General features: G+C 35.8%; 5 protein-coding genes across 8 annotated transcripts in view; 3 read left to right on the plus strand and 2 right to left on the minus strand.

The window, feature by feature from the left end:
* The window catches only part of LOC105265638 (DAZ-associated protein 2), a 9074-nt gene extending 3811 nt beyond the window's left edge, over window positions 1-5263 (plus strand). Inside the window, exons 2-5 of one of the 2 annotated variants that reach the window (XM_011303223.1) lie at window positions 2746-2814; window positions 2913-3016; window positions 3240-3401; window positions 3759-5263. In XM_011303223.1, coding sequence (XP_011301525.1) covers window positions 2746-2814; window positions 2913-3016; window positions 3240-3401; window positions 3759-3938 — 515 coding nt within the window. In that variant the 3' untranslated portion in view covers window positions 3939-5263. The remainder of the gene's footprint in view (window positions 1-2745; window positions 2815-2912; window positions 3017-3239; window positions 3402-3758) is intronic. The other variant, XM_011303224.1, reaches the window with a different exon arrangement.
* Window positions 5264-6407: 1144 nt separating this feature from the next.
* On the minus strand, window positions 6408-8011 carry LOC105265640 (U3 small nucleolar ribonucleoprotein protein IMP4). The gene is made up of 2 exons (XM_011303225.1): window positions 7735-8011; window positions 6408-7671 (listed from the first exon to the last, which is right to left on the minus strand). Exons 1-2 carry the CDS (start codon window positions 7919-7921, stop codon window positions 6923-6925), a joined length of 936 nt encoding a protein of 311 aa, XP_011301527.1. The 5' UTR covers window positions 7922-8011; the 3' UTR covers window positions 6408-6922.
* A 60-nt stretch (window positions 8012-8071) lies between these two features.
* Window positions 8072-9318, plus strand: LOC105265641 (pre-mRNA-splicing factor Syf2). Its single transcript, XM_011303226.1, has 4 exons — window positions 8072-8245; window positions 8443-8583; window positions 8664-8956; window positions 9047-9318. The coding sequence occupies exons 1-4, from the start codon at window positions 8156-8158 to the stop codon at window positions 9210-9212; spliced, it is 690 nt and encodes a 229-aa protein (XP_011301528.1). The 5' UTR covers window positions 8072-8155; the 3' UTR covers window positions 9213-9318.
* A 218-nt stretch (window positions 9319-9536) lies between these two features.
* Window positions 9537-10444, plus strand: LOC105265647 (glutaredoxin-C4). 3 transcript variants are annotated; one of them, XM_011303235.1, is made up of 3 exons: window positions 9537-9646; window positions 9793-9907; window positions 10010-10444. In XM_011303235.1, the coding sequence occupies exons 2-3, from the start codon at window positions 9806-9808 to the stop codon at window positions 10208-10210; spliced, it is 303 nt and encodes a 100-aa protein (XP_011301537.1). In that variant the 5' UTR covers window positions 9537-9646; window positions 9793-9805; the 3' UTR covers window positions 10211-10444. The 3 variants fall into 3 exon arrangements, with proteins under 3 accessions (XP_011301537.1, XP_011301536.1, XP_011301538.1); XM_011303234.1 differs by having other exon boundaries at window positions 9548-9646; window positions 9766-9907; window positions 10010-10441; XM_011303236.1 differs by having other exon boundaries at window positions 9644-9735; window positions 10010-10441.
* Window positions 10226-10767, minus strand: part of Coq8 (ubiquinone biosynthesis protein COQ8, mitochondrial) — a 2662-nt gene continuing 2120 nt past the window's right edge. The window contains exon 3 of the mRNA XM_011303438.1: window positions 10226-10764. Coding sequence (XP_011301740.1) covers window positions 10438-10764 — 327 coding nt within the window. The 3' untranslated portion in view covers window positions 10226-10437. The remainder of the gene's footprint in view (window positions 10765-10767) is intronic.

A 10767-nucleotide genomic window follows, 5' to 3' on the forward strand; every position in this document is an offset into this window, starting at 1 on the left:
ACTCCGTTCTCGAGAGAAATCGCTTCGGAATCGATATGAGCGATTCTATCTCATTCAATTAGAATTCAATATTTTTTGTGATAAACAATGAAATGCGATATCAAGGAACGCAGTGATTTCTCGGCATGAAGTGCATGTGCATGTGCGCAAAAATTTAAACATGTATACTGTTAATAGTGAGCTTAAAGGAAGAATAGCGTTAAAAAATATATAAAAAACTTTTGGTTCAGGGTTGTTTCAAGCCAGAATTTTTTCAAGCAAATCCCCTAATTTTTACAGAATAAAAATTAAAAAGCCAGAAACATTTCCATGAGGAAAATTAAATATAAATTTGGGAGAAAAAAAATTGAGAAAATTCTGCCGTTCCACCTAAAGCATTTCGATAAAAGAAAAATTTCCCGTCTAGAAAATGGGCACAATTTTCTAATAAAACGGACGAGTAATTTCTTGGCTCTCTAATTCTCAAAATTTATTTTCACTTTTTTCTTTGATTGATGGTTTTTTTTTATTGAAAATAATGCAGAAACATGAGAAAATAATGAATAGACATGTCGGACTAAACCGAAAATCAATGACGTATCGATATTTCAATGTTGAAAATATCAATGACAATATCAGAGAAATCGAAAGCAGGAAATTTTACAATTGTCCAGTGGTACCTAGCATTAATATTATAATCAATTGTTATTGGATTCGATGATTGTTTGCACCGTGGCACTGACACATGAATTTATCCACTGAGTGTTGTTCATGAAAATTTTTGAAATCTCATTATCAAAAGTTGTGAAATTTTTTAACATAACGGAATACTATTTTTCACTGTAATTCATTGGAGGCATGAGATTATTTAAGTTGATTTTAAAATTTGGAACGACACTCAATTATCATGGACAATTTGGTGTGGGCTGACTTCTATGTTAGAGTACAACATGTCCATCCACTGCTGCCGAGCTTAAGCAACTAAACTACACAAAAAAAAAACAATAAAAAATAAAGAGAAATCTCACTATTTCAATAAATAAAATGACAAAAAATGGATTATCCGCTTGTCAGATGTTGCAATAATCTGCAATATTTTTGCGAAGTTTTGGTGCTACGGCAGGGCGTGTAATTTAGACTTACTAAAAGATAAATTATGTAATGAAGTTGGGCGATTTTGAGTAATTTAATCACGACTTGTTGAATTTTCAAAGTTTGAATCAATGAATGTTACACTTTTCTGCCAGTCAATACTCTGATCACTCAATTTGATTATTTATAATATACTATGCAATTTACTAAAAAAGGAATATTACAATTTTTTTGAATAATGTTTGAGACCTTTATTTATTGGATATTTTGCAGAAATTTGTGGTTTGCTGAATCTTGTCACGATACTTTTTGAATGTGTGGAACTTGATATATATACATATATATATACATAAAGAAAAATATATATTATCATTGTTACCACTCGTATGCTCATTGTATGAATTACACATTTTTTTTTCTTCACCACTCGATTAAACCACGAGTTCGAGTCCTTTCAGTGATTCAATTATTTATGAAAACTCAGGATTATCCAAATTCTACATCTCGCTGGTGTTAGGAGTTATAGCTCTTGCTTTTCCAATTAGTCTTCTGTAATTAGTTATTTACAGTTCGTTGTGTAACGCTATTTGCTATGAGACATTATTTCATTTGTATTCAAATTTTTCGAAATTCAAGTTTCAAGTGACTAATGCAATAACGATAACAATCCACACATGAAAAAATTCAATGAAATTCTTACCCCGAGAATTCTCTTGAATTTCTGTCAAAATTCTCCAGCAATTTCAGATTTTTTGCGCCAATTTCATGAGATATTCAAAAAATTAAAAATTCCAGAGATTTCGATTCGATCAATTCTCTCAAAAAAAATTATTTCTGCCAATTAAATTGATTAGTGTCAACCAGATTTGTTTGAGACAAACTTAAAACCGCAATTTTATGTAGAGATTGTAGAAATTTAGTTGTCTCGAGGATTTTTTTCTGGCGGAAATAATTTTTTGGAATGTACAGAGGGTGAAAATTACTACAATTGCAACGAGAATTGACAGAATTTTGACGAAGGGTTACGTTAAATTATTTCATGATCGAAAAATTTGATTGACTTGTTGAAACCAATCGCCCAATTTTCTGCACCATGACATTTCAAAGAATGAGTAACAAACAATTAAAAAGAATGAGTAACAAAAGTCGTGGTAAACTCGAGTGGTGGTAAAAAAGGGCGACGTTACCGTTCTTCCGATCGTTCCAATTGTTTTACCTGATTATTTATTTCTATCCCCCCACACTAAATTAGTGACTAACATTGTTTGAGCTTTGATTAGTATTTTCTTTCTTGGATAAAAACGGTGTATGTCATGTGTAAGATATACTTGGGTTTGGGAGTGCCACTGTAATAATCGTCAATTTTCTATCGTCATAATTACCTCCAGCAGTTAGAATAGCCACAAATATTTATCTCAATCACTCACACCAAATAAATTATCAAAGAGGACCTATGACGATAAAAAAATAATCGATTGTTGGCAATTGAGGCTGATCCTTTCACCAAAAATCACTGAAAAAAATTGATTTATGGAAACAAGGAAATGTCTCGTCAGTTTTCCTCGGGCTATGGTACATGTACCTTTGGCTTAGATTCGAAAGACAATTTGTTTCCATTATTTTTTTTTCCTATATTTGAAAAAAAATAACAGTTTTATTGGAATTGTGTTGCAGCATATCCCGTGGCACCGCATCCACCCACTGGATTTGTACCACCGCAAGCCCAGCCCACAGCTTATGGAGGTAATTCTCATAATTTTCTACTTTGCGACAATTGTCGTTTCCTGGGAATTTAGTTGAATAGCCAGAGAGATATTGTGATTTTTATCATGAATTTTCAGTTGCAGGGGCTGGTCCTTATGGGGTATTTCCAAATCAGCCACAATTTTATGCAACGCAAGGGCCACCACCGCCGACATATGACCAAACACTGACACATACCATGGTAATGCCAATTAAATTTCATTAACTCGATCTTGATCATCCATTTTTCCAGTAAAAATTTCGGTGAATGTTTTTAACACTTTAAAAAAATTCCGTGAATTTAATGAACTCCACAAAAGAGGATGTGAAATCTTGTATAATTTCTCTTCGTTGCGGCAACAATGAATGAAGCCATTAATAACTTCACCCCCTCATTAATATTTAATCTGTCATTCCTCGTTCAGATGTACCAGCCGATGTATGGCCAGGGCTATCCAGGGGGATATTTAACCGGATATCCAACAGCTTATGGTCCACTCCAGTACTATCCGCAATTGGCAGCCGCAACTTATTATCCGACTGCTGCCATGCAGCCTGCACCAGTCAGACCAACTATGCTGGTACCCGTAAGTTTTTTATGGAAATGGGTTAGCGGATTAAATGGCAAATACAGGGCATGAACTCTTATATTTATTAATTATTAATGTGGCACGACAACCGTTCGGGATTGTTAGAATTTTCAAAAATTTTCAGCTCCCTTTACCGCCCCCTCCCCCACCCGAAATTTGTCCAATAATCTGCGACCTCTCTTAGTTCCCGCGGGGATTCCCGGATTTTTGCGATTTTTCAAATCTCTGACATTTGTTGAATTTTCAAATTTTGCCGCTTCATCTTCCCATTTGATTTGAAAAGAAAATTAATTTTAGAAAATCATAACTTTACCGTCCCCTATCCTAATTAATTCGGGTGGTTTTTAATGACAGAACGGCTTCGATGGTGGACGATTCGATGGGCTTTCGCAACAAGTTCTACCCCCACCACCACCACCAGGTGTTGCCAATGCTGCACAGTTGGCAGCCATGGCAGGTCACAGTGTTGCACTATCGCAAAAGAAGGGCTCATTCCTCGGTGGTGCTGCAGAGGGCGGTTATACATTCTGGTAAAGAAGAAATAATGAAGAGAGAAGAAGAAATGCTGGGAGAAGATTTTGGGGTAATGTTGAGTTATTATGAGATAAATGACTCAAGCGACAAATTGAAATATGAAATGTAGAGTTAAATTATCACCGGTGACGCTATCTTCGTTGGTCCTTCAGTCGAATTTCGATCCAACAATTTTTTTCACTCGCGAGTGTGACAGCATTTTTACTGAGTAAAACCCGAGGTATTTTCGAAATTTTTTGACGATAAAATTTGCTCACCAAAGACTTTCTCAACGAAGGATATTCTATACATCGAAAAGAGGGAAAAATATCAACTTTGTGAAAATTTCATTGACGGCGATATTCTTTTGGAATTCCTTGAGAATTTCTTCATCGAATTCGAAAGCATCAGCTATTCAGTATTATTACGGTAAAATGGACAATCGCGGTTATTGCAGCAGTAAATAATTAAAATGTAAAAAATTGTTGGCTATTCCGAAATTCAAGGATCAGTATTTCTTATTGGAGTGGAAAATTGATGGAATGGTGGGGTAATTGAGTCCGGGCTGATACAAAAAAAATTCCGATTAAAGTCGAGGGCTGTTCGCAATATTTTTTTTGACGATTTGCCCTGTAATTCTGGGACCGAATGGTATGTGTGTGCGAGGAATAGAGTGTGAGAGATCGATTATGAATTAGTGAATGAGGGAATATAAATCAGCGATGTGCGAGACGAGAAGAAATATTGAAGTAATCGAAATTGCGGTGATGCTCAGAGGGAAAAAAAAACGAGTGGGTAAGTGTATTAATTACTCGATATTAATCCACCATTTAATCACGAAAATTCCAATGGTGGCAGCTAATTATCGGAATTAAATTGAATATCGGAGATTATTATTGATGGTGTGGGGAAAAAATTTGAAGGTTCACTTTGGTGCCAAAATAAATTTTAAATCAATTCACTCCCACTCGTTTATTCGCACCTCGATAAATTGAAACTTCTTTCGTTGATTATGAGAAAACTCGTGTTTATGTTGTCATTCTGTGATTGAGTTATTAAGGAGATAAGTTCGTAGGTTTTTAATCGTGGGGTAAGATCTTGATGATTTTTACTTCAGCCGTTAGATTTTTTTCCTCTCATGGAACATTTTTCTTCGAGAATATTCAGAATCTCTGTGAATCGTACTTACACCTCGATTTAAATGGTTCTGCGGAGAATATTTCTGAGGTGCTACGTAAAGAGATTTTCCGATTATGGAAAAACTTTGTTTATTGTTTTCTTCCCTCTCTCGCGGTTCTTTGAAGTCTTGTCTACTCAACTCGAACTCTCACTATTTCGATCCCACAGTCAAAAAGCAGAAGCTTTCGAACGAGTCTTGTCCCAAATAAATCGTTTAGTAATTATTTGTGAGAATCTATTTATGCCGAGCATGCGCTGAGATTGAAAATTGTTAGTGCAAAAATAAACAGATTTTTCAGAAAGATTTAACTCTTTTTGCGAGCCGTAAATTGAATTTTTATCTATTTTTCTTTGTTATTAGATGAACAAATGGATTCTTTTTCATTACATAAATTATTTCCAGATGAAAAATTATTCTTTTGGTGATTTCGACTGACGATTTTCTGGGCTAAGACTCATTTGAGAATTTGATTGACACCTGAGTGCAATAAAATGCCCTGTTTAGTTTTCACTGAGTTCCTGCCCCGAAATTCAGACTTATCTCCTTACTCGATAATTTGATTTGTCGTTTTCTCAATGAATCATTAGCTAGGAAGATTCAAATGTTGATTTACATTTCGATAATCATATTTTCCGGAGAAATCAAATGTTCCAAAATAGAACGAAAACTGAAGTACAAATGTATCCGGTAATTTTGGAAAATTTGATATTCTTTTTCAACATTCATTTTTAAAAAAATGAATCTTAGGAACTATTAGTGCATCCCCTCATCCTGAAAAAACTCATCGACAGGTTTTTTAATGATGAGAGAGGAGGGACAATGATATTATTAAGTAATTGAATCGAGCTAATCGAATTTACCAATTAAAAGGATGAAGACAGAATGATGGAAATGTGAAAATAATGAACTAATATTTTATATTTCTTTAGCGACAATTCTGTTAAATTCTTAGTTTTTTTTTTCTGTTGAAGACAGCTGGTGTCCTCAAACGTGACGAATAATTGTTTATGTTTCAATGACACGAAGGCAGCATGAAGGGAGGGGAATTCTAGTCGCCTGAGAATAAAAAATAGCAAGTGAACGAAATGCAAATCTATTGACTAAATATCGATAACCAGTTGATCCATCCATTCCATCTTTTCTAATCGAAGAATCAATCCTAAAAGCGCAACATTCAGAAAATCATCCAGAAATATTGAAATATTTTTCAACAATCGATTCACGTTTGAGAATTCAGTTTTTATTGTTTCCTGTCCACTTCCCTTGAAGAAGGAAAAATATTGGATAAATCCCATCCGATTATTTCAATATTTATTTTTAAATTATTATTATTTAACAATTTTTATGATCTACATTTGTACGTTGTTTTAAGTAATATATTTTGTCCTAACTCCCCCTCCCCCCCTTTTTTTTTTTAAATATTGTTTTTTCTTTTCTATTTTGAAATTGACGAAAATAAAAATTATTGAGACAGAAGTGTTTGGACAAGTTTTATATCAAGGATCGTAAATGTAAGAATACAACAGAAGTATTACTAAAATGCGTACCCTAACAAGCATTACTCATTCGTGATTTATTCAACTGACGAGTGATTTTTGTTAATTGTGGAAGATTATCGCTGAAGGATTAGGAATAATTAATGAAATGATGGCCAGTTAAATAAAAAAAAATGCCATGACCATGTTTTTTTCATTCTCGCTGATGATTCTGTTGTCTCATAGAGTTGAAAATAAAATGAAAATCCGAATTTGTCTTGAATTATTTTTAATTACAAACGCATGAGAATTTCATAAAATTACAAATCATCCACCGAGCACTTACAGAATTACAAATCGTCCTCCTGCTGCCAGCCATCCTCCTGTGACAAAAATCTCCTCTTGTGGCTGGTGTTCATGTAGGGCCTGAGGGCCCATTCGGTGTCAGCAGCAGCAGCTGCATCGAGAGTTCCAGATTTAATCTCGTAGAGTTTTAGCTGAAACCTGGGCCCAACCTCAACGAGCTCCACGTCTTTCCCATTAATTTTCTTGTAATTGTGATGCCTGAAGGAGATGTAATCATCGTGATTAGCGAATGTGATGACTCGTTTGCTGTCTTCCTTGGGGACTGGGAAGAGATACTTGAGGATGCTGGTGACCCTGTCCCCGAGTTTGCTCTTGAAATTATGAAAGATAAGGTGGGGATACTGCTCGGACATTGTCCCGATGTCTGGGATGTCGTGCCTCATGACGACGTCAGTCATCGTGAAATAGGCTGTTGGACCGTAAGGCAGATGACAGATCACCAGGGAGTCAGGGATGCCCCTGTGCTCGTGGACAATTATAAAATCTGTCACCTCGTTGGCACGACATGCGTGAATCAGCTGCTTCATCTCGTAATTACCTCGATTCATTCTTTGGGAGTTTGGAAATATTAGTCTGAGCTCTTTTACGAACATCTTGAGACGAGCACTAGGATCTCGTGATGTCGTTATCACGATTTTTGGATCCTCGACACCTGCCCAACGGTATTCATCGTCCTCGTGGTCTCCAGTTGTTCCTCCCATCTCTGTACCTGTCACTGCTGCCAGCTCTGGACCTGAAATCATTATTAACAATTTTATTAATACACTGTAAATAATAATAATATGATGAAATTTACCTGCGTCCTCCCATTCTGCTTTTCTCTGGAGATAAAGGGCTGTTTTACGGAGGTCAGGGTGAATTGGAGTATTTTCTTCGAGACTTTTCTTCAGTCGTTCTTTCTTCTCTTGAATATTTTTCAATTTATCCTGCACTGATTTCCGGTATAGGTACTCTCGCCTCAGTCGGGCCTGTCTTCGCAACATTTTTTTATTGATTAAATGAAAAAACAACACAGATCACAGAATTTGTTGTGGTCACTTTGAGGTTTGGTTATTGTGGTTATTATTGCTCACATGTGACAGTCATAACCTGAAAGACAATTTGATTTTTCTGGACTAGAGGGCAGCACGATTTGGGAACCCCAATTTTTCTTCCCATTTTCCAGTGTTTTTGTTGGATTTCTTTGTGAAAAACAATTTTCCATCAATTTATTGATAATGGAGGAGCCAGGATCATCTGATGATAAGACTTTTGCTGAGAAACAAGCGGAAAGAATGCGACGACTGAAGGAATTGCATAATAAAAGGGTACGTCAGAAAATGTTTAACATATTCTGGAAAAACTTTGTTAACCTTCAATCTAATGTCAACAACTGGAAGACGAGAGGAATTTACAATGGAATTTCAATAGAAAAATATAATACGTCGACTGGAATTCTGGAGGAATAATTTCAAGGGCAGGAGTAAAAAATAATTGTGAATACCTGGGATTTTTTATATTGCAGAATGAAGCTAGGAACCAAAATCACAAGGAAGTTGTTGAGGAGGACAAGAGGATGAAACTTCCAGCTAATTGGGAAGCCAGGAAACGTCAAGCTGAGTGGATTTTAAGTGATGAAACTGCGAGGAAAGATGCAGAAGAGAAAGTGAGGAATTCAATTGAGATGAAATTGTACTTGATGCAATTCAATTCTATGTGGATTTCACTGACATTTTTTTTCATCAGGGACTGGACTACGATCGACAGAAGCTCCTGCACATCGACGCAATAGAGGCAGCGAGACTCGAGAGGAAGAAGAAGAGGAAGAACCCAGACTCTGGGTTTGCTGATTACGAACAGGCCACTATCAGGCAGTACAATCGATTAGTTAAAGGAATGAAACCGAATATGGAAGCATATGAAGCATCGAAGGAGAAACTGGGTCCTGCATTTTATGGAGACAGGAATACAATCCTTCAAGGACTTCACGAGGACAAGAAAGAGGCTGTCGACAAGATGGTGGAGGATCTGGAGAAACAGTGCGAATTTCTTTTCAACATTTTTTTTTAAATACACAATCTCGTTTTCAAATTCAACGTGAGATTGTCGGAAATTTTTTATTGTTTCAGAATCGCCAAACGAGAGAAATACAGCAGACGAAGAACCCACAATGACGATGCAGATATCGATTATATTAACGAAAGAAATGCCAAATTCAATAATAAATTGGAACGATTCTATGGCGAGCACACGAGGGAGACGAAACTCAATCTTGAAAGGGGCACAGCGATTTAATTCTCTAGGATATTCACCGCTTTTTATTTTTTAACTTCAACGCGATAATAATGAATACGATGTAAACAATAGGGAAGTAATAAATGGGGGTTTCAATTATTTTTCACATTTTCCCATTTCAGGTGTTATTGGAAATTCTAGTAAGAGAATATCCCCGGATATCCTAACCGCTAGACAATACCGAATAAAAATTCTAATGAATTTCAGTTATCTGAAAATTTACTGTAATCACAGCTGATAAAATTGAATATAAATATAAAATGTATAAAAAATTTAAATGACCGTAGAATTACCGATGCGATATTTTTACCGTCAAATGACCCTCATATTTTTATTAATCTCGTTGGAGTCGTGGTTGAGCTTAACCTCAATCAATTCGTGAAACGTCATCATCGGGGATTCGAGAAAAATCGAGTTCACAGATCCACTGAAAGGTAAATCATCTGTCAGGAATCAACCATTGGGACGAAGGAATTCATTTATTCAAAAAATTCTTGTGAAGCTATTTCATAAAATTCAGAGGGTATTGTGGATAATTTTGAAATCTGTCTAGCAAAAGAATCATGGGTTCAATTTCCAGCACGAGACGAGTCATGTCTGACGCAAAGAAAGAATGGGTAGCCCAAACCATCAATTCCGAGACGGTCGTCATCTTCTCCAAGAGCTACTGTCCTTATTGCAAAATGGCCAAAGATGTGAGTGATTGAATTAAATTTCATTTTATAATTGAGGATTCAATCATAAATACAAACAGATTGACTGATTATTTATTATTGAAATTCTTTTTATCATTGAAGGCCTTCGACAAACTCAAGCAAAAGTACAACTCAATCGAGCTGGACCACAGAGATGATGCCGACGAGGTCCAGGATATCCTGGGGGAAATTACAGGTGCCAGAAGTGTTCCTAGAGTATTCGTGAACGGTGAATTCATCGGCGGTGGTACTGACGTTAAAAAAATGTACGAGACTGGAGAATTAGCGAAAAAATTGGCGTAATCGTCAGAAAATTACTTAAATAATTATAGCAACAGCATTTTTATTTTCTCACATCAATGGATCAAGTTAGAAAATCGAGAATTTATGTTCATTAATGTAATACAGTAATTGGTTTTACTCGAGAGCAAGAAAATAATTCGAGATTTACTTCTATTTTTCGTATTTGAATCCCATTGTAGCGAATAATTCAGAAAAAAACGTTCAACATTCAATAAAAATTCTACACATCAAGAACTTGCGCATCCTGACTTGTACTTTTCGTACACATCTTGAAATAATTCTCTGCAGTTGATTTTGACGTTCAGTTTAGCACACAGCAAGAAAACCCCAGACAATTTCCGATGAATGCTGTAGATCTCCTCAGGTGGTGGGCACAGACGATGAGATATTATCGTTGGCACTAATTTTTGCATGCTCTTAGTGACATTTTGCCCTCCAAAATTGTATTTCTCATTTTTTTCACTGAAAACTTCTCCAAGAATCATAACAGCATCCACGTGAGCACTCTCCATCACCTTGGATTCATATCCAGTTAACAGCTTCATCTTCCTCGACAG

This window comes from Fopius arisanus, unplaced genomic scaffold, assembly GCF_000806365.1.
Source record: "Fopius arisanus strain USDA-PBARC FA_bdor unplaced genomic scaffold, ASM80636v1 scaffold00031, whole genome shotgun sequence".
In the NCBI taxonomy this organism is placed as follows: Eukaryota; Metazoa; Arthropoda; class Insecta; order Hymenoptera; family Braconidae; genus Fopius; species Fopius arisanus.

Bases quoted from the DNA above. Each gene is read 5' to 3' on its own strand.
- LOC105265641 (XM_011303226.1), top strand. From the start codon at position 8,156: ATGGAGGAGCCAGGATCATCTGATGATAAGACTTTTGCTGAGAAACAA. The intron at 8,246-8,442 runs GTACGTCAGAAA...TTTATATTGCAG, and splicing joins AGGAATTGCATAATAAAAGG to AATGAAGCTAGGAACCAAAA. The intron at 8,584-8,663 runs GTGAGGAATTCA...TTTTTTCATCAG, and splicing joins GGAAAGATGCAGAAGAGAAA to GGACTGGACTACGATCGACA.
- LOC105265640 (XM_011303225.1), bottom strand. From the start codon at position 7,921: ATGTTGCGAAGACAGGCCCGACTGAGGCGAGAGTACCTATACCGGAAA. The intron at 7,672-7,734 runs GTAAATTTCATC...TAATGATTTCAG, and splicing joins AGCAGAATGGGAGGACGCAG to GTCCAGAGCTGGCAGCAGTG.
- LOC105265647 (XM_011303234.1), top strand. From the start codon at position 9,776: ATGGGTTCAATTTCCAGCACGAGACGAGTCATGTCTGACGCAAAGAAA. The intron at 9,908-10,009 runs GTGAGTGATTGA...TTATCATTGAAG, and splicing joins ATTGCAAAATGGCCAAAGAT to GCCTTCGACAAACTCAAGCA.